At 45.8% G+C, this 20,769-nt stretch overlaps 1 protein-coding gene across 1 annotated transcript; it reads left to right on the top strand.

The window, feature by feature from the left end:
- The first annotated feature begins 581 nt into the window (after positions 1-581).
- On the top strand, positions 582-19,489 carry CTSC (cathepsin C). Its single transcript, XM_073569253.1, has 7 exons — positions 582-846; positions 11,347-11,492; positions 12,140-12,303; positions 13,515-13,670; positions 13,874-13,986; positions 14,061-14,192; positions 17,921-19,489. The coding sequence occupies exons 1-7, from the start codon at positions 672-674 to the stop codon at positions 18,421-18,423; spliced, it is 1,389 nt and encodes a 462-aa protein (XP_073425354.1). The 5' UTR covers positions 582-671; the 3' UTR covers positions 18,424-19,489.
- The last annotated feature ends 1,280 nt before the right edge of the window (positions 19,490-20,769 follow it).

Below are 20,769 nucleotides of genomic sequence, written 5' to 3'. Positions count from 1 at the left end.
ATGCTGGTACTGTAAAAAAACAACTTTTGATTTGACAAAAAAAAGCTACAAAAATGCATCGTGAAGACATACCCTAAAAGGTTTTTTTCTAAGCATTTTTTTTATGTTCATGTGGCGTTTTTTGCTGTTGATTTTGAAGCAAATGAACATTAGAAGAACCTCCAGGCTTTATTCATCATTTGAGTCATTTTTATGTCACTTTTTTATTTTTAGCTTGTGCTATTTCAAGACATTTTTGTGCCAAATTCATCAAAATCAATTTTGGGCAAAAAAAAATCTATTTCTTTCTGTAACATTTTTGTTCACAGGCTCTTTGTGTGAACTTGGACAAGTTTCAAAAGGGGATTCAGCCCGTTGTCATGGGATCTTCCAAAACCTGTTACCCATAGCAACCAATCACAGCTGCTTTCATTTTACTCAGTCCTAAGAGCCGGAAGCTGATTGGTGGTTGTAATGTGGAGCACTTGCTCCTAGCCAATCGCCTGTCATTCCTTGTACAGGCGAGCCGCCATATTTGGATTTCCTATCAACGTCCGCCTCATATTTTTACACACGGCGAGGCCCCGCCCTCAGGTCGCATGACTGTCTCACCTCCGCCGCGTCACGTGACCGCTGACACTATTTAACCATTGCACGCTGCTCCTTTCCTTCCGTAGTTGGAGGATTGGGAGATGGAGTCTCTGAGCGCCGTGCTGGTGGTTACGCTGCTGGCGGTCTGGAGCCGGCCTGCGGCCTCTGACACCCCGGCCAACTGCTCCTTCCCGGACCTGGAGGGGATCTGGGAGTTCAGAGTGAGCCCCAGTAAAGGAGGGGCCCGCACCAACGACATAGACTGCTCCCAGCTGGGTGAGAGGGGGAGGAGGGTGCGACCTGGGGTGGGGGCAGAAGCAGAGTCAAAGGTACCACAGACCCCCTAACCCTGCCCGCTGCTGGGTAATAAGGTGTGAGCTCTGCTGCCCGGGGGTATAGTGGTATAATGGGGGGTAATAGTGGTATAATGGGGGGGGGGGGTAATAGTGATATAATGGGGGGCATAGTGTGAGCTCTGGTGCCTGGGGGCATAGTGATATAATGGGGGAGTAATAGTGTGAGCTCTGGTGCCCGGGGGCATAGTGATATAATGGGGGGGGCATAGTGTGAGCTCTGGTGTCCGGGGGCATAGTGATATAATGGGGGAGTAATAGTGTGAGCTCTGGTGTCCGGGGGCATAGTGATATAATGGGGGAGTAATAGTGTGAGCTCTGGTGTCCGGGGGCATAGTGATATAATGGGGGAGTAATAGTGTGAGCTCTGGTGCCCGGGGGCATAGTGATATAATGGGGGGGGCATAGTGTGAGCTCTGGTGTCCGGGGGCATAGTGATATAATGGGGGAGTAATAGTGTGAGCTCTGGTGCCCGGGGGCATAGTGATATAATGGGGGAGTAATAGTGTGAGCTCTGGTGCCCGGGGGCATAGTGATATAATGGGGGAGTAATAGTGTGAGCTCTGGTGCCCGGGGGCATAGTGATATAATGGGGGGGCATAGTGTGAGCTCTGGTGTCCGGGGGCATAGTGATATAATGGGGGAGTAATAGTGTGAGCTCTGGTGTCCGGGGGCATAGTGATATAATGGGGGAGTAATAGTGTGAGCTCTGGTGTCCGGGGGCATAGTGATATAATGGGGGAGTAATAGTGTGAGCTCTGGTGTCCGGGGGCATAGTGATATAATGGGGGAGTAATAGTGTGAGCTCTGGTGCCCGGGGGCATAGTGATATAATGGGGGGGCATAGTGTGAGCTCTGGTGCCCGGGGGCATAGTGATATAATGGGGGAGTAATAGTGTGAGCTCTGGTGTCCGGGGACATAGTGATATAATGGGGGGTAATAGTGGTATAATGGGGGGGGGGGGGTAATAGTGATATAATGGGGGGCATAGTGTGAGCTCTGGTGCCCGGGGGCATAGTGATATAATGGAGGAGTAATAGTGTGAGCTCTGGTGCCCGGGGGCATAGTGATATAATGGAGGAGTAATAGTGTGAGCTCTGGTGTCCGGGGGCATAGTGATATAATGGAGGAGTAATAGTGTGAGCTCTGGTGCCCAGGGGCATAGTGATATAATGGAGGAGTAATAGTGTGAGCTCTGGTGTCCGGGGGCATAGTGATATAATGGGGGAGTAATAGTGTGAGCTCTGGTGCCCAGGGGCATAGTGATATAATGGAGGAGTAATAGTGTGAGCTCTGGTGTCCGGGGGCATAGTGATATAATGGAGGAGTAATAGTGTGAGCTCTGGTGCCCAGGGGCATAGTGATATAATGGGGGAGTAATAGTGTGAGCTCTGGTGCCCAGGGGCATAGTGATATAATGGAGGAGTAATAGTGTGAGCTCTGGTGCCCGGGGGCATAGTGATATAATGGAGGAGTAATAGTGTGAGCTCTGGTGCCCAGGGGCATAGTGATATAATGGAGGAGTAATAGTGTGAGCTCTGGTGTCCGGGGGCATAGTGATATAATGGGGGAGTAATAGTGTGAGCTCTGGTGCCCAGGGGCATAGTGATATAATGGAGGAGTAATAGTGTGAGCTCTGGTGCCCGGGGGCATAGTGATATAATGGAGGAGTAATAGTGTGAGCTCTGGTGCCCAGGGGCATAGTGATATAATGGAGGAGTAATAGTGTGAGCTCTGGTGTCCGGGGGCATAGTGATATAATGGGGGGGCATAGTGATATAATGGAGGAGTAATAGTGTGAGCTCTGGTGCCCAGGGGCATAGTGTGAGCTCTGGTGCCTGGGGGCATAGTGATATAATGGGGGGGGGGGTAATAGTGTGAGCTCTGTGTTCAGTGACTATAATCGGGTGTGATGGAGTGTGAGCCTTGTGGTCCGGCTCGGCTATGTGTCATTTGGCCACTTCCTCGCCCACGCACCTGTCTGATGTGATACATTAGGTTGTGATCTCTGGGGCCCGGGCCACATGATCGCTGTGACTCTGCTGGTTAGGGAAGTCCGATAAAACTAGAAGTTCACATGTTCTTTCCTTAATCTTTCCAAAGGTGCATTCTGATGGAAATCACCTTGTAAATAGAAACTGACAAATATCTTATTAACCCCTTTTTATCAGAGCTTGGTGACAATCAATATGGCTGCCAGAGTTATGGGTCTCATTGTAAGATTTTGCCTTTCTAGGTGGTAGGTTGCCCGTTATGACCCTTGATAAACTGGATAACAGTGTTGCGGGAGATGTTCTGCAGCATCTGAGCCCCAGTCCGGCTTTGTGTGGGCGACTCTTGTGCTTCTACCTTGTACTTTCGGTTTGGCTGAGCGGCCTCCCGGCTGCTACTTTCTATATTATGTTACATGACGCTGTAACTTATAGCCACAAAGTAACTGCAGGTTTTGTCTGCTTCCAGCAGGTAAAAGGTTAATCCTGCCATGGTGTTTTTGGCTTCCTCTGTGTTCACATTGCACAATAGTAAAGTGATGTTAACAGGTTATATTGGGGGACGGGTTCTGTCTTGTCCTGAGCGCCATGATTAGCTGTGACCGGTGTGAGGTCAGGCGGCTGCAGTAAAGCCCCAGATCAGCACACCACTCTAGGTACTGTTTAGTGAGGGGCAGAAGCTGAGCTGCTATAAAAATAACATCCAATGGCCGAGAATTAAAATAAAGTTAACTTGCATCATGCCTTTATTTAGAGAGGTTGTCACATGATGACTCCTTTTGTCTGCAGCCATCCCCAAACTCGGTGTGGAAGTTTGAACCTGATGCTTTTGGGTGTGTGGAGGAGGGAGTCAGCAATCTGATGTTTGAGGTGAGGTCTCCCAACTCTTCCCCCTGACAAATGCTGCAGAGGAAAGCAGATTGTGACAAATATTTAAACACCCTGTCAAGTAGAGACTGAGCCAGACGTGCCATTATCGGCAGAATCAGCCGACTGCTTGTGTACAAGGGGGTCTCCCAACCCTCCTCCGACTCCCAAAAACCGATCTTCTCGTTCTTCCTGGAGATGAGCTGCTGTTGTAGACAAAAAGTAGCGCTGGACCGACTGTTCCTCTGTATGGGGGAAATCGGGAGAGAAGGCCATCTGCAGAACCATCATTCTTCGGCCAATGTGTGTGTTTTGGGGGTCCGAGCTTTGGGACAAAAAAGTGGTAGAGTATAGCTGACCTTACAGGTGGGAATTGTCAGTGATTGGTAAAATGAACGTTCGGCTAGCTCCCATCCCCAAGTGTTCATGTACTTTCAAGAGTAGAAAGTTGCGGTCTGTGGCTTGTATCACCGAACTTTAAAAGGATCGAACGATGAGAGTTCACTTGCTCGATTTTGTTCTCCTCCACCATAATCAGCCAGGGAGACATAGGAGGCCGCCATACAGGTGAACGCTGGGATTGGATAGCTTTCATCTACTGTGTATCAGGGTCTTTGAGCTCTGTGCACTCATCTGAGTCTTTGGTGTTACATGTCAGGATGCATTTGTAGTGTCTCCAAAGAAAGGAAGCCTTTGTAAATGGAGCCCAAGTGCTAAGTCTGACTTCTACCCTAGGGACCTGTCAGACTTTGGCGCAGTCTCTGCTTAGGAATAATTTAAGACTAGTTTAAAGTTGAATATCCACCTAGATTGCCCCAGTGTTTATGTCCTACAGAGTTTCACTTTATATACCAGAGTGAAGAACCTCTCCCAGAAGAGCTCCTCTCGAATCCTGGAGCCTTGGGTTGTGTTTTTTTTTTTTTTTTTTTTTTTTTTTTTTTTTTTTTTGTTTTTTTTTTTCTTGGCCGATCGAGATGAGCTGGCCTTGTCTGAAGTCCAGTCTGATTTTCTTTATCAATTGGTATCCTGATGATCCATGATGACATGGGGCCTAGCAAGGGCAAAAGCAATGACTGGGCTCGGGACCATTGGAGTGTAAATCAACTCTCTCCTCCCTAATGACCTTTCATTGGCTTTATCATGTCAAGAATAAGTGCTTGTCAGTAGGCGGAGCTGTTGTGAACTCCTTTTCTTTACCTCTGGCTTCTGGTGAGGGTGGTGGAGCTGGCTGTGCTGACATAGGAGTCGTGAGTTCTCCATCCGGGCTCCCTCTAGTGGTGACAGTAGGTAATGAAGCTGATCTAAATAGCAGAGACCTGCCACCTGAGGAGGAGGACTGTGAGTGGACAGCAGGAGTCTTGGACTGGATTTAAGACAGCCGACTCCCTAATTTTGTGCTGGTGATTATTTTCATGCCCTGAGGTTCTGGTTTCCAGTTCTGTTCCTGCCTTCTCAAGCTTAGTGTGCACTGCTATTTTTTCACGAGATTTTGTCTGGTTTACTCAGGTTTTTGTGGTCAGCCAGCCCCTGCTGGGGCTGTGCTGAATTTCCATTCTTATGTCTGTTTATGCCAGTTTGCTTTTTGTCCCTGATCAGTTTGGTCTCTTTTTGCTCTGTCTTCAGAATATACCAGAGTGCTGATATAGGGAATTGAAGTCTAGCGACTTCAGGGTTTTTGTTATCAGAAAGTGTTGGACATTTTTTTGGCAGGGTTTTGTGCGTGATTGCAGACAGCATCTTTCCTTTCCTGTCCTTTCTAGTTAGTGTGGGCCCCATCGTTTGCTCAGCCTATTTTTCTATCTGTTTGTGTTTTCATCTTGTCTCACTGACAATACATGTCTGGGGGCTGTCTATTGCTTTGGGGTCTGCGCTGGGGCCGTAGGAGGATTTTTTCCTTAATGGAGATTAAGCAATTGTCTGATCATGTGCAGCAGCTTGCTGCTAAAGTGTGGGGAATTTCCGCCTATCTCTCTCAATCACATGCTGTTGAACCAAAAATCCCTACTCCTGATGTGTTTTCTGGGGATCGGTCTAAATTTTTGAATTTTAAGAATAATTGTAAATTATTTCTTGCCTTGAAGCCTAGCTCATCGGGGAGCTCTGCGCAGCAGGTTAAAATTGTCATCTCTTTGCTGCGTGGCGATCCCCAGGATTGGGCTTTTTCTTTGACACCTGAAAATCCTATTCTGACTAATGTGGATGCATTTTTTTCAAGCCTTGGGGTTGTTGTATGATGACCCTAATACTATTGATCAAGCTGAGACAGCCCTATTGGCATTGAACCAGGGTCAGGATTCTGCAGAGTTATACTGTCAAAAATTCCAAAAGTGGGCGGTCCTTAACATGGAATGTTGGTGCCTTGGCAGCTCTTTCGCAAGGGTTTATCAGAAACCGTGAAAGATGTTATGGTGGGATTTCCTGTTCCCTCTGGTCTTGACGATTCTATGTCATTAGCCATTCAAGTTGATCGGCGTTTACGTGAACGTAAAACTACACGAGAGGTGTTGCCGCCTTTTCAACAAATGTCTGAACCTATGCAATGTGATGGTTTTGTCTAGGGTGCAACGTCAGGAGTATAGAAGGCGTAATAAGCTGTGTTTTTTCTGTGGAGATGCCTCTCATATTATTTCTGTCTGCCCTAAACGAGAGAAATGTTTTGCGCACATATTTGCTGTGGGTGGCGTACAACCTAATTTTCTTTTGGCAATTACTCTGATCTGCTCCTTATCCACATTTTCCGCCAAGGCTTTTGTGGATTCGGGAGCGGCTTTGAATCTGATGGATTTGGATTTTGCTAAACGTTGTGGTTTTCCCATGATACCTCTGCGGACGCCTATTCCTTTGAGGGGTATTGATGCTACTCCTTTGGCGGAGAATATACCTCAGTTTTGGACCCAGGTGACAAAGCAGGTCGCCCCAGACCACCAAGAAAATTGTAAATTTTTGGTACTGCATAATTTGCATGATACTATTCTGGGTTTTCCCTGGTTGCAAATCCATAATCCAGTTTTGGATTGGAAATCTGTGTCTATGGTGAGTTGGGGTTGTCAGTGTGTTCTTAGGGACGCTCCTGTTTTCTCCACCTCTCCTCAGTCTCATGATGATCCTGACTATTTGGCTGATTTTTATGATGTATTTAGTGAGAGTGAGTCTGCGTCCCTGCCTCCTCATAAGAGTTATGACCGTGCAATTGAGTTGAGGCCTGGGTGTAAATTTCCCAAGGGTCGGCTTTTCAACTTATCTGTACTTGAACACGAGGCTATGCAATCTTATATTAAGGAGTCGTTGGAGAAGGGTCATATTAGACCGTCCTCATCACCCTTAGGTGCTGGGGTTTTTTTTGTGGCTAAGAAAGATGGTTCATTAAGGCCTTGTATTGACTGTCGTTCCCTTAACAAGATTACGGTTAAATATCAGTATCCGTTACCCCTGATTTCTGCTTTATTCTCCAGAGTTAAAGGTGCCTGCTCGTTTACTAAGCTTGACCTCAGGGGGGCATATAATCTTATTCGCATCAAGCATGGGGATGAATGGAAGACGGCGTTTAATACTCCGGAGGGACATTTTGAGTACCTGGTGATGCCTTTTGGGCTCACTAATGCCCCTTCTGTCTTCCAATCCTTCATGAATATTTTCCGGGACTTTGTTTGTGGATAAGTTTTTGATCATCTATTTGGATGATATTCTGATCTTTTCCAGTGATTGGGATTCTCATGTGGAACATGTTCGGACTGTGTTCCGGATTTTGAGGGAGAATTCCCTGTATGTTAAGGAATTGAAATGCCTTTTTGGTGTACAGAGGATTTCATTTTTGGGATTTATTTTGTCTCTGTCAACTATTGAAATGGACCCGGCCAAGGTACAGGCCATTTATTATTGGGTTCAGCCCACTTCTTTGAATGCTCTCCAGAAGTTTTTGGGTTTTGCTAATTTTTATCGTAAATTTTATATCTAATTTTTCTGGTATTGCCAAACCATTGACTGATCTGACCTAGAAAGGCGCTGATGTGCTGAATTGGTCTCCAGAGGCTGTTTTGGCATTTCAAGAGCTGAAGCGGAGGTTCACTTCTCCGGTTTTACGGCAACCTGATGTCTCACTTCCATTTCAGGTAGAGGTAGATGCTTTGGAGATTGGTGCAGGAGCTGTTTTGTCCCAAAATGATCCGGTGACTTCTAAAATGAATCCCAGTGTTTTCTTTTCCCGAAAGTTCTCCCCATCTGAACGCAACTATGATGTGGGGAATCGGGGAATTGTGGGCATTCGAGGAGTGGAGACATTGGTTGGAGGGAGCTAGACATCAAGTTTTGGTCCTCACTGACCACAAGAACTTGATTTACCTGGAGTCGGCCAAACACTTGAATCCTAGACAGGCTAGGTGGGCCTTGTTTTTCACGCGTTTTGATTTTGTGGTCTCCTTTCTTCCGGGCACTAAGAATGTTAAGGCAGACGCCCTTTCTAGGAGTTTCTTTGCTGATTCTCCTATTGTGACCAAACCTACTACCATCCTAGGTGAGGAGGTAGTTCTTTCTGCCATCTTGCCCGAGTTGAGACGTGCTCTGGAAGAATTTCAGGAGGACAAACTTGAGCGTTGTCCTATGGGAAAATTGTATGTTCCTGACCAGTGGAGGAAGAGAGTGATGTCCGAAGTTCATTGCTCCACGTTGGCTGGTCATCCAGGTATTTTTGGTACCAGCTATTTGGGGAGTCGGTCTTTTTGGTGGCCCACCTTATCTCGTGATGTCAGGAATTTTGTGCAGTCTTGTGGGACTTGTTCCCGGTCTAAACCCTGTTCTAGTGGGTTGTTTATGCCCTTGCCGGTGCCCAAGAGGCCATGGACCCATATCTCAATGGATTTTATTTCTGATCTTCCTGTCTCTCAGAGAATGACTGTTATCTGGGTGATTTGTGATAGATTTTCTAAGATAGTCCATCTTGTACCACTCCCAAAGCTGCCATCTTCCTCAGAGTTGGTGCCCTTGTTTTTACAACAGGTGGTTCGGTTGCATGGGATTCCTGAGAACATTGTGTCGGACAGAGGAGTCCAGTTTGTCTCCAGACTTTGGAAAGCCTTTTGTTCCAAGCTGGGAATTCAGTTATCCTTCTCCTCTGCGTTTCACCCACAGACCAATGGGCAGACTGAGAGAACAAACCAGACTTTGGAGTCCTATTTGAGATGTTTTATGTCTGCTGATCAGGATGATTGGGTCTCATTTTTGCCCTTGGCCAAATTCGCCCTAAATAATAGAGCTAGTTCTGCCATATTGATGTTGCCCTTTTTCTGTAACTTTGGGTTTCATCCTTGATTTTCTTCAGGGCAAGTGGAATCTTCAGCCTGCCCAGGTGTTGACACTGTGGTAGAGAGAATGCAGCAGATTTGGGACCAAATGGTGGATAAGTAGTCCCTCTCTCAAGATAAGGCCCAGCGGTTTTCCAACCAGCATAGGACCATTGGTCCCCAGTTTAAAGTGGGTGATGTGGTTTGGTTGTCGTCAAAAAATATCTCTGTAGGTTGCGTCTCCAAAGTTCAAGCCAAGATTTATTGGACCTTATAGGATTTTGGAGATTCTTAACCCGATTTCTTTTCGATTGGCTCTTCCAGTTACGTTTAAGATCCATAACGTGTTTCATAAGTCTCTGTTGAAGAGGTTTGTTGAGTCAGTGGTTCCTATGGCGGCACCTCCTGACCCTGTGTTGATTGAAGGTAATGTGGAATGAGGTAGAGAAAATACTGCATTCTCGTCTGGCTAGACGAAGACTCCAGTATTTGGTCAAGTGGAAAGGTTATGGCCAGGAGGACAATTCTTGGGTCTCTGCCTCTGACATTCATGCCGATAGATTGGTTCGTGCTTTTCACCGGGCCAATCCTGAACGGCCTGGTGGTGTGGATGAGGGTTCGGTGACCCCTCCTCAAGGGGGGGTATTGTTGTGAACTCATTTTCTGGTTTACCTCTGGCTTCTGGTGAGGGTGGTGGAGCTGGCTGTGTTGACAGGAGTCATGAGTTCTCCATCCTGGCTCCCTCTAGTGGTGACAGTAGGTAATGAAGCTGATCTAAATGGCAGAGACCTGCCACCTGAGGAGGAGGACTGTGAGTGGACATCAGGAGTCTCTGATTGGATTTAAGACAGCCGACTCCCTAATTTTGTGCTGGTGACTTTTTTTTCTTGAGGTTCTGGTTTTCAGTTCTGTTCCTGCCTTCTCAAGCTAAGTGTGCTCTGCTATTTTTTCACATGAGTTTTGGTCTGGTTTACTCAGTTTTTGTGGTCAGCCAACCCCTGCTGGGGCTGTGCTTAATTTCCATTCTTATGTCTGTTTATGCCAGTTCGCTTTTTGTCCCTGATCAGATTGGTCTCTTTTTGCTCTGTCTTCAGAATATACCAGAGTGCTGATATTGGGAATTGAAGTCTAGCGTCTTCAGAGTTTTTGTTATCAGAAAGTGTTGGACATTTTTTGGCAGGGTTTTGTGTGTGATTGCGGACAGCATCTTTCCTTTCCTGTCCTTTCTAGTTAGTGTGGGCCCCATCGTTTGCTCAGCCTATTTTTCTATCTGTGTTTGTGTTTTCATCTCGTCTCACCGACAATACATGTTTGGGGGCTGTCTATTGCTTTGGGGTCTGCCCTGGGGCAGTTTGATTTCCCCTTTTCTTGCTTTAGGCTTATTTAGTTCTCTGGCTGTGACAAGGCATCTAGGATCATCGTAGGTACGCTCCACGGCTACTGCTAGTTGTGTGGATAGGATCAGGGGTCTGCAATCTGCTTAGTTACCAACCTCTCTGGTCTTCTGTGGCTTAGCTTGTTTTTCCTCCTCGGTGACTCATTCATAACACCGAGCCCTGTTGTGGTAGATTAGTGATGGTGGGTGAACCTTTTAGAGACCTAGTGCCCAAACTGCAATCCAAAACCCCACTTATTTTTCGCAGAGTGCCCCGAATACTGAGGTTTTAAATTAGAAAGACAGCTCGTACATTAGCGCGCTATAGTCAGTATCAAAGAGCTTGTAAGCGCTGCACTCCAAGCCAAAGGTACTAGCTGTCAATTGTAGTAGAGGTCTGTTCTTGAGAATGGAGAGGATTTTTAATCAAAAGTAAAATTGTAAAGTTTTTTTGTCTTTACAACCTCAATGCTATTGTAACCCTTTATCATGATGAGAACAAACCCTTTAAGGCAGGGATATCAAACTCAAATACACAGAGGGACAAAGTTTAAAAAATGGCAGAAAGTCACGGGCCATCCTTAATATTTGTTAAAAAAAAAAAAGTCTACAATTGAGGAGGTTTTTCCTTATTAAATAAAGCGATAAACTTTTGGAATTATAGTGGAATAGTATAATGTGATATGGAAGAGCAGTAAAAAGGGTATGGCCCAATGGCCTAATATAAATATGTAATCACAAAGGATAAAAGAACCTTGAATAAAACATGTGCATGAGTGCGTTGTGCCGGATCCTTCTCTGGTTTCTGTAATGTGGATCTTTCAGCTTATAAATCCTGGAGGCGATCTGGAATATGGCCTTGTGTGGCGCGGTGGCTTCACATCACGAAGTCGTAACGCTCTCGTTATTCTAGGGCCGGTGGAGACGACAACTCGGGTCACTATAAGACCGCTGGACACCGCTGAAGATGATATGGGGAATGTCGGCTTTGTTACCATCATCTACAACCAAGGCTTTGAAGTCGTGATCGGCGGCTACAAGTGGTTTGCCTTTTTTAAGGTATGTGTGGACTAATCGGGATTTCTAGGAGAAAGAGGGAAGGTCCTGAGTGGAGACACTCACTCAGGTCTGCAGGGAAGCTCAGGTGGTTCCATTATACATGACCTTTCTATAATGACGCCTTAAGTCTGTGGTTCAGATGGCCACATTTCAGTTTGTGGAGACCACAATATCCTGGACCGACCACTGCTCTGACCCAAACTTGTAGACCCATATCCAGTCCAGCATTGCATTCCTATACGGCTGTCTGATCCTAGTGCTGCATTTAATATATAAAATGAGGCCCGTTTGCCAACCTTTTCATTTTGAGTCTACAACCCCCAGGCAGACCTATGTGACTCCATGGTAGCAGGCTTCAAACAAAGTGTAGGAAGTCCCCTAATTCTTCCAGCATAAATTTTGAAGAAACGTGAAAGTAGAGGCCAGATGTACTTTTACCCCATGTCACTCTTTTTGCCTACAGACCCCTTATAAATGGGGAATAATAATGTGGTTTCCACAACCCAGGACCTAAGGCTGGTTCAGGAGGTTGGGTGGGGAGGGATAGAATGATCGTAGGTGATCTTGTATGGATTGTACTTGAGGACCATCGCGGGGAGTCTGGTGCTTGTGGTCGGCCGCGTAACTCCCGTTTTCTTCACTTTCAGTATGAGCAACATGAGACGAACGTCACCAGTTACTGCCACGACACCTTCCCCGGCTGGGTGCACGATGTGCTGGGGAATAACTGGGCCTGCTTCGTCGCCAAGAAAGCCTCCTCCCGGTCTGGTATAAAAGTGAACCCCGTGCCGTTTCCCAAGGAAGGAGGATGGTGAGTCTTGTAGTATAAATGGTTGTGGGCCAAGAGGTTATGATTGGTGATTAGCGCAAGTACTCACTACCCCACATTGCAGAGGGTCCTTGTGTATCGCAGGTGCTCGAGTGACCTGTTCGAGGTCCTCATGATTCACGACTGTTAGCCAGCCAGGGATTGTCTGACGTACCCAAGCAATCCCCCCCCCACCTCCCCTCATCACTAGTGAGTCTGTCCTAATCTCACTCCATATGTGGGCCAAGTTGGAATGGCGCCATTTACTGTACACTAAAAATATATATATATATATTTTTTTTTCAGAGAAGTAAATGCTAAGTGGGTGACATGATTAAAAAAAAAAAAAAAAATCTGGATTTCTACTTCTGTTCTTCGCTGTTTTCTTTACGGCAAACATTGTGTAATAGAAATAACTTTATTCCTTGATTCTATGATTGGGTATAATTATGCTGATGCCTAAATTAAGGGCGTGATGGTTATGTTCATGCATAGATGTATTACTACTTCTAATTGAAGGGGTTTAAAGCTTCTCATGGGTAAAACATCGCAAAATGTTTGAACGAAAGAGCAACTATTTACTAAAGAATATAGAGATTTCTTTTATAGGTTTAATCTCAAGACCATTCAGGGCTGTTTTTTAAATTTTTTGTTCATTGCCTTTTTTACCAGCCACCTCTGCAGTGGCCTTTTTTGCTATACAGCTTGCAAACAGAACGCCTTTGACTAGCAGAGGTAACGCAACCTCTCCTTGTAGAGTAGTGGAGCTCATGCCAGCGGCTCTGGTCTGCAGTGATCAGATCGGACCACCATGCACAGTCTTGGCCGCGGCTCTTCTGATCGGCCAATGACCCCTTCATACATCTTCATACAAGGCTGTCTCGTTCAGGTCAGGAAATCCACGGCCAAGTCTGTGCATTGTGGTCTGAGTCCTAACCCCTTCATGACGCTGCCAGTTTCCTTTCCACTGTTTAATTTTCTTTATTTTTTTTTAATTTTTTTTTTTTTCTTGCCTTTTCCCAGAGCCATAACTTTATTTTTGGGCCAAGAATACTTTTTTTTTTTTTATACCATTTTGGGATAGATATGACTTTTTGTGCACTTGATATTGTGGTTGCGGTTTTTTTTTTTTTTTTTTTTGTTTTTTTCCTTCTTAGGCATGTCCCTTTTTATCCAGTATGAATGTATATAAACTAATTTTCACCCTTCTTCAGGACCTCACGCTCAACCTTCAAAAGCAACCATGGGTTTGTGCAACAAATAAACTCGGTCCAGAAATCTTGGACTGCGAGGGTGTACCCTGAATTGGACGGGCTGTCAATGGAGGATCTTCTGAGACGAGCCGGCGGACGTAAATCTAAAATTCCAAAGTAAGTCAATCTGTAGATGAGACTCCTGAAGTCCTGGTGCCGTGGTATCTCCTCATTGTGCTGCACTTACTGCACTACGATGGGTCAAATGCCGGTAGTGCACCATACATTGGCCTGTACCTGTAGTCTTCAGGTTATTTTGTGGGGAGGGGGTTTATGTTTTGGGGGAATAAAAGCGTATTTGTTTTCCTGTGATCTCGCAGCATTCCACCTCCGGCTCCTCTGCCCACCGATGAAAAATTTCAAGGTCTCCCCAATGCTTGGGATTGGCGTGATGTTGAGGGGTACAACTTTGTCAGCCCTGTTAGGAATCAAGGTACTGTTACCAGACAGTCTAGTTCTTCAGAATTAGACCGGGGAGGGGAAGACTGACCCATGTTTTTTACGCAGCATCTTGTGGCAGCTGTTACGCCTTCGCGACCATGGGAATGTTGGAAGCTCGTATCCGTGTGATGACCAAACTTCAACAAAAGCCCGTACTGAGCACCCAACAGGTGGTCTCCTGCAGTAACTACTCCCAAGGTAAGTGGCCTCTGACGTAAAACCGCACATCCTTAACCCTGGCGTAATGGATGGAATACTTGGCAAGTCCGATGTCCAGCAATGTGCACGTCCTCCTGATGAGCCGACTGCCGGTTGACTCGCATGCTCGGTCACTTTGCCCACAGCCAGGTCTCTTATGTAAGGAGCGGCTGATAGACACTGCTTTCTGCTATTCAGGAGAAGAGCGAAGCCTCTGACTCTCTATCCATAAGGATATATAAGGTTGTGTTCTAACAATTTTTTTTTTTTTTTTTTTTTTTTTACTGCAATAGTTTCCTTAAGGGACTAAGAGCTGTGATCTTCTGATCGCTTAGGTGACAGAGCAGGACTTCACCTATGCTATGTGTAGCAGAAATGATCATCTGGTATGAATGGTGACCATGGGGCGGCGCTCATAGCAGATTGGCAATGACAAGTACAGGGATCTCCTGCAGATCCCCAGCTGTCATGTCAACCTATCGGCTCACCGCGATCATGTGACACGCTTCTGGTGTTCGCTTGTTAAATGCCGCTGACAGAGATTGACAGTGGCGTTTAACAGATGCAGGCGGATTACGATTCCACCCACAGCTGATAGGGACACAACAGCTGATCATATCATCTGTCGTGCTGGCACTGAGACCACTTCAAATGCTAGTACATACTTCAAATGCTAATAAATTCTTCATACCTATGGGTCATGAAGGGGATAATATTTTGGAACTGTGGAAGACTGGATGCCAAGCTCTTTAAAGATTTTCATGTGCCAATTAAACTGCTTGTGCTTGGTGGTATTGTAACTTCTGGTCTGCTCACAGGTTTTCTGTGATTACCATCATGACCAAGGAATGGGCAGTAATACTGTCCTTCTTGAGCATGAAGGACAATAAGTGAATGACAGTCATGTGAGCACAAACTGGATGGAGACTGAGTCTAATTTCCACTGTGTGTGATGATTACATGCATACATACTCGCTTCAATGTGAGCCATAATGAGATGGGCCACGTTCAGACATCTGATTCACAGATCGGCCATAAGTCTTTCAACCTAAACTTGGCAGCTTGGAAAAAAAACCTATGAGGTGAAGTTCAGATCCAACTTACATCCAATCCGGCATCACAGTCCATACATGGGCTGCATCCACACATCTGCATGTCGCAATCCAAGACTTGAGCCATATGTGCTTGTGCTCCCTCTAGTTGTGGCTGCATGGAGCCATGATGCCTTTTTTTTTTTTTTTTTTTTTTTTTTTTTTTTTTTTTTTTTTTTTGCTAGTTTCACAAGCTGAATGTATGAACTCTTTTGACCCAAACTCAACACTCGATAGCCTCGCAGCCGGTTCAGCCATTGTGGTCCAAATTTCGGCTAAAAATATGATGTTACTCCATAATCCGAAATTAAATATGTATATAAATAGGGTACACAACTTTGAGAGATTAAAATCTAGAAATAAGGAGAGGCCAATGAGAGATACAAATATAAGATAATGCAAGAGGTAGCCACCTGATATCAGAGTACTACCAAGGATTGATAATGAAAATGTAAAGTTGTGGTCAAAAGTCCAGCATTGGCTTGGGGAAAAAAAACTTTTACATACTTCATTAAAACTGGAGATACATGTTTGTTTTTGTAATTCCTCAATGTGTCATACATTTTAATTTTTTTGCACTAACCATACCCTCCACAACACAAAGCCTTCCGACACCATTGTCTGCCGAGGAGCCCCACACCATTACTTTCATCAGATGTTTCGCAGAGGAGCCCAAACATTCTGGCTTGTTCTCTTTATGCGGGAACCTTCTCATGTATGACTTGTCTTCATTTCCCAAAATGCGCTTTCATCACTAAATGACCAATTCTTCAACTCCTCCTTTCTCCATATTTCAATGCCCACAGTTTTCGCTTTTGTCTTTGTATAGGTTCTTTTCCGCCTTGCAGCTTTACAAATCTGCTTCCAAACTTCTCTACCTAACAGTTGATGTTGCTACCTCCCTTTTCTTGCCATTCTCGCAGAGGCTTGGTGAGCTTTCAATTGCCAATGGATGGTCTTGGTACTCTATCCTCCCTTTTCGATGACTTTCTGGGATGATCAGATCTGGGCCTGTACAGAGATATTCCAAGCTGTTTGTTTCTGCAAAGCTATTACAACCTTTCCTGCAATGTGTGGGCCAGAATGTCCCTCTCCTCCGTGCACTACCACACCTCGCACACGATCCTCCGCTGTCAAAAATCTGAAGGCTGCCATCCTAATTGGATCTCCTGGTCTCTAGATAAACCAACAAATCGTAAAGCATCAGTTGTGATTGTCTACCACATCCCGCTTTAGGCTTGGTCACACGAGAATAATCGGTGATTGGCTAGTTTTTGAGTCTGAATTTGTACAACATTGAGTTGTGACTTTTTTTTTAATGCAGAGGAAACTACTTCAAAAGCTAAAAATCTTACGAATGGCAAAAAATGGAATTCTGTACGCACCCCTATATAACATGTCACAGTAGTGTCGAAGATATTTCACAGAAAATGTTTTAAACTTGAAAAAAATCAATTTGGCCTATGCAAGACTTCTGAACACCACTGTATATCCTGGAGGTTGGAGCGATGGAGATTGGATGTAATATATGCACAAATGGTGCAATGTACTTCACAAGATTGATTGACTAGGATGCACCTTTATAAATTTAGTTAGACATGCCCAAAAATAAAATGTCACCACATTCAGGGCTGTGGAGTCAGTCTGTCGTGGAAATTAAAGAGAATCTGTCACCCCACTTTTGCTCTGAGCTGACGGCATTGACATCAGGGTCTTATCTACTGCATTCTGTAATGCTGTAGGTAAGCCCCCTATGTAATCTGGAAGAAAAAGGAGTTATACTCACTGGGGGGGGGCGGGCCGGTCTTGGTCCGATGGGTGTTGTGGTCCGGCGGCTCCCATCTTCTAACGGTGATGACCTCTTTGCTGCCTGTTGTGACGCAGGCGCACTGCACAGAGTAAAGTACTGCAGTGCGCAGGCGCTGGGCCTCTCTGACCTCTCCCGGCGCCTGCGCACTGCAGGACTCTGCTCTGCCCTCAACAGGGCAGAGCAGTGAGCCTGCGCTGGAGCCACGACAGGCAGCAAAGAGGACGTCACCGTTAGAAGATGGGAGGCGCTGGACCGCAACACCAATCGGATGAAGACAGGACCGCCCCCCCCGGTGAGTATAATATAACTTTTTTTTTCTTCTCTTTCAGATTACATAGGGGGCTTATCTACAGCATTACAGAATACTGTAGATAAGCCCCTGATGTCGGTGCCGGCAGCTGATACTCGAAAAATGGGGTGACAGATTCCCTTTAAGGAGTCGGAGGTTTGGCTTACTGACTCCACATCCCTGACCACATTGGCCTCTAGTTTAGACCCTACTTCATCTTGAGGGACGTTATTTTGTGTCTCTCATCGGCCTCTTCTTGCTTTCGGGGCGTCTTTATTTTTAATTATTTAACTTTTATTGTCTTTATACACTTATTGCATGATGATCAGAAGTCAAACACTTAGGTGTGCTCTCCATTATATTGGGATTACTATTGGATTATAAGCTCCTTTTAATATTTAGGCCAAGTTCATACAGCTGTTTCACCATCCAAGAAAGATGGCTATATTTTTGCCTTTAGTATTGTCTTTTGGCCGACCTTCCTCGATGTTCTTGCACACTGTGTGACATTCTTCACTTTCATGTCTCTTCATTGCAGGCTGTGACGGTGGCTTCCCTTACCTGATCTCTGGCAAATACATCCAGGACTACGGTATCGTAGAGGAGTCTGATTTCCCATACACCGGCCACTCCTCCCCCTGTACCCTGAAGGATAACTACTACAGATACTACTCCTCCGAGTATCACTACGTGGGAGGGTTCTACGGGGGCTGCAACGAAGCCTACATGAAATACGAGTTGATTGCAGGAGGACCTATAGCCGTAGCCTTCGAGGTTTACGATGACTTTGGGTATTATTCAGGAGGCATCTACCACCACACGGGGCTGCAGGATCGCTTCAACCCATTCCAATTAACAAACCACGCGGTTCTCCTGGTGGGGTACGGAGCGGATTCCAATACCGGCGAGAAGTACTGGATCGTGAAGAACAGCTGGGGGGAGTCATGGGGGGAGAAGGGTTTCTTCCGAATACGGAGGGGCACAAACGAGTGCGCAATTGAAAGTATAGCCGTGTCTGCCACACCTATTCCAAAGCTGTAAGAAGAGCCTGGGGGTGGGGGGGTGTTATTGTCCTGTGCATATAGATTGAGGTGGGATGGCTCCATGCTGGACATGCACAATGTTTAATGAATGTTCTCAATCATGCTGTAACTGAGACTTGGCGGGGGATTCACAGTCTCAGACCTACTGAACACCTAACCAATGGTGGTTATTGGTCTAGACCTGCCAGAGATTAATCATGTCTTGGCATTCAGCTTTTGTACAATTTGGCAAACTTATAGATAACTTTTTAAAAAGTGAGGGGAGGGGGGGGTGCAAAACTAAAGGAACCCTTTAAAAAATATGGCGGCTGGGAAAGCATTTCCTCTGCACTGACCACTACAGGTGGAATGTAGTATTGCATGACAGCTATCCAGATAAATGGCTGTCCATGTAATGGTCTACTCGGGTCTGACTGAACGTGGCTCTCTGATCCTGCTAGTGGCGATCCTGCTTCATGGACGTCTATATGCCCTTTGTGGCGTAGTTCTGTTCAGTAGGGTGGGCCTGGGTCCCTGAGACCCCCAACGAGTGTTCAGAACACTATGAAGCACACAGTTCTTGCATGAGTGGTGTATGGCCACAATAGTAAGTCTGTGGAGCGGTGTTTTGACTAATCAGCGAGGGTCTTGGGACCACCTCACCCCATGGATCGGCAGCACTATACAGCACCTATAATGGAAAAAATAAAGCTTCAATCTCTGTGTTCCTGCAATGTAAGCTCGGTTATTGGTGACATTTATTACATGACCGCTGCTGCCTTCTTGGTATTCCTCCTGAGCAGATCTTTGATGTGGCGGAATATCAGCGGCTTCAGCCGAACAGGATACAGACACGAGGCCCGGACCCCCTGAATCTAGAGGGCTTGGCTCCGACTGCTATATTACACACACGTTTCCCCCGGTCTCTTCTGCGCTTTTATATCCAGATCTTGCTTTGCCATCAACACACAACCCCTCTGCATTTATAAGGTGAGCGGCTGTGTACATCTGCACTAGGAGAACTCTCTCCACAAAGGGATTTCATGTGCCTTAATTCAATTTATTATCAGGGACTTTTTTTTTTTTTTTGTTTTTATGCCATCTGTGAAATTTTAATGATTATCAATAAAGATTGTTTTATATATTTAAAAAAAAAAAAAAACTGCGGCTCTTTTTCTCGCCGTGCAAACTATGAGGGAAAAAATCAAATGGGATTATAAGACCACTCCGATATGGAGTTCTAAAAAAAAAAAAAAAAATAGTACACCAGCACCACTAGGTCTAAGGGCCCCGTCACACATAACGACACACCACCGATCCCGACAACGATACGATCTTGTCAGGATCGCTGGTGTGTCGCTACATGATTGCTGGTGAGCTGTCAAACAGGCAGCTTCACCAGCGATCAGGACCAGCGACACGCGGGTAACAAGCGACGCACGTCACTCGGTTATCCGCACCAGCATGCTGATGCAGGGAGCTGGTAACCAAGGTACACATTGGGTTTCTAGGGGCCGTGCAGCACTTAGAAACCCGACGTTTACCTTAGTTACCAGCTGGCAGATCGCTGGTCTCCGCCTGTCACGCAGCGATGCAGGAGACAAGCGATCAAAAAAAGGTCCAGACATTTCCACAGCGATACCCGGCAGGGGGGCCGGTCGCTGATTGCTGTCTCACACAGCAATCTCGCTGGTGAGATCACTGTTGCGTCACAAAACTTGTGACTCAGCAGCGAGATCGCTGTGTGAGACGGGGGTTTAAAACCCATCCACATTAATATCAGTCCTGGACAGCCCCACTCCCATCATCAATTTGCTGTGGACAGATGGGCACAAAGTATAGACCCAGAACAGCGCCATACATTGTGTAGTGGCAGTTTTTGTTACTGCAACTTGGATCACATTTTTTGGGGGGGGGTTGTTTTATATTGGAAGGGTTCAGCTTTCTATAGTGTTGTCCAAACGTGGCCCATTAGCGGGAGTCCCGGCATCCAATTTGTTGGCCTTTAAAATAAGCATATTTAGACCTGGTGTCAGGTGCTCAGGCATCAATACATTGTGTAGTGGAGGGACCAACACAAGCTAGTAACACAGGTGGAAGGCATGTGGAGCTGGTAAGGTGGCCATGCTTGCTGGCATTGTTGGTGACTTATAGGGCGCTACAGTTTAGGTACTGGATAATGTTGTAGATGATCGTTATGGAGCTGCTGAATAATGTAGGCAACGGTTATGGGGCAGCTGCTGGCTTGTAGGGCACTAGTTGACATTATTAATATTTGATGGTCTTTGGCTCAACCTCGAGCCATGGTGACTTAATAGATGAACGATCTGTAGGAAGATCGATCTGCAAACCGAGAGGTCCACCA

This window comes from Dendrobates tinctorius, unplaced genomic scaffold (assembly GCF_039654945.1).
Source record: "Dendrobates tinctorius isolate UK_male_01 unplaced genomic scaffold, ASM3965494v1 ptg000023l, whole genome shotgun sequence".
NCBI classification, from domain to species: Eukaryota; Metazoa; Chordata; class Amphibia; order Anura; family Dendrobatidae; genus Dendrobates; species Dendrobates tinctorius.
The sequence above is the reverse complement of the archived record's forward strand: the minus strand, read 5'-3'. Positions and strand labels throughout refer to the sequence as shown.

Excerpts from the sequence above, each read along its gene's own strand:
- CTSC (XM_073569253.1), top strand. The coding sequence starts at position 672 with ATGGAGTCTCTGAGCGCCGTGCTGGTGGTTACGCTGCTGGCGGTCTGG. Across the intron at positions 11,493-12,139 it reads AGTGGTTTGCCTTTTTTAAG|TATGAGCAACATGAGACGAA; the intron begins GTATGTGTGGAC and ends CTTCACTTTCAG. Across the intron at positions 13,671-13,873 it reads CGTAAATCTAAAATTCCAAA|CATTCCACCTCCGGCTCCTC; the intron begins GTAAGTCAATCT and ends GTGATCTCGCAG.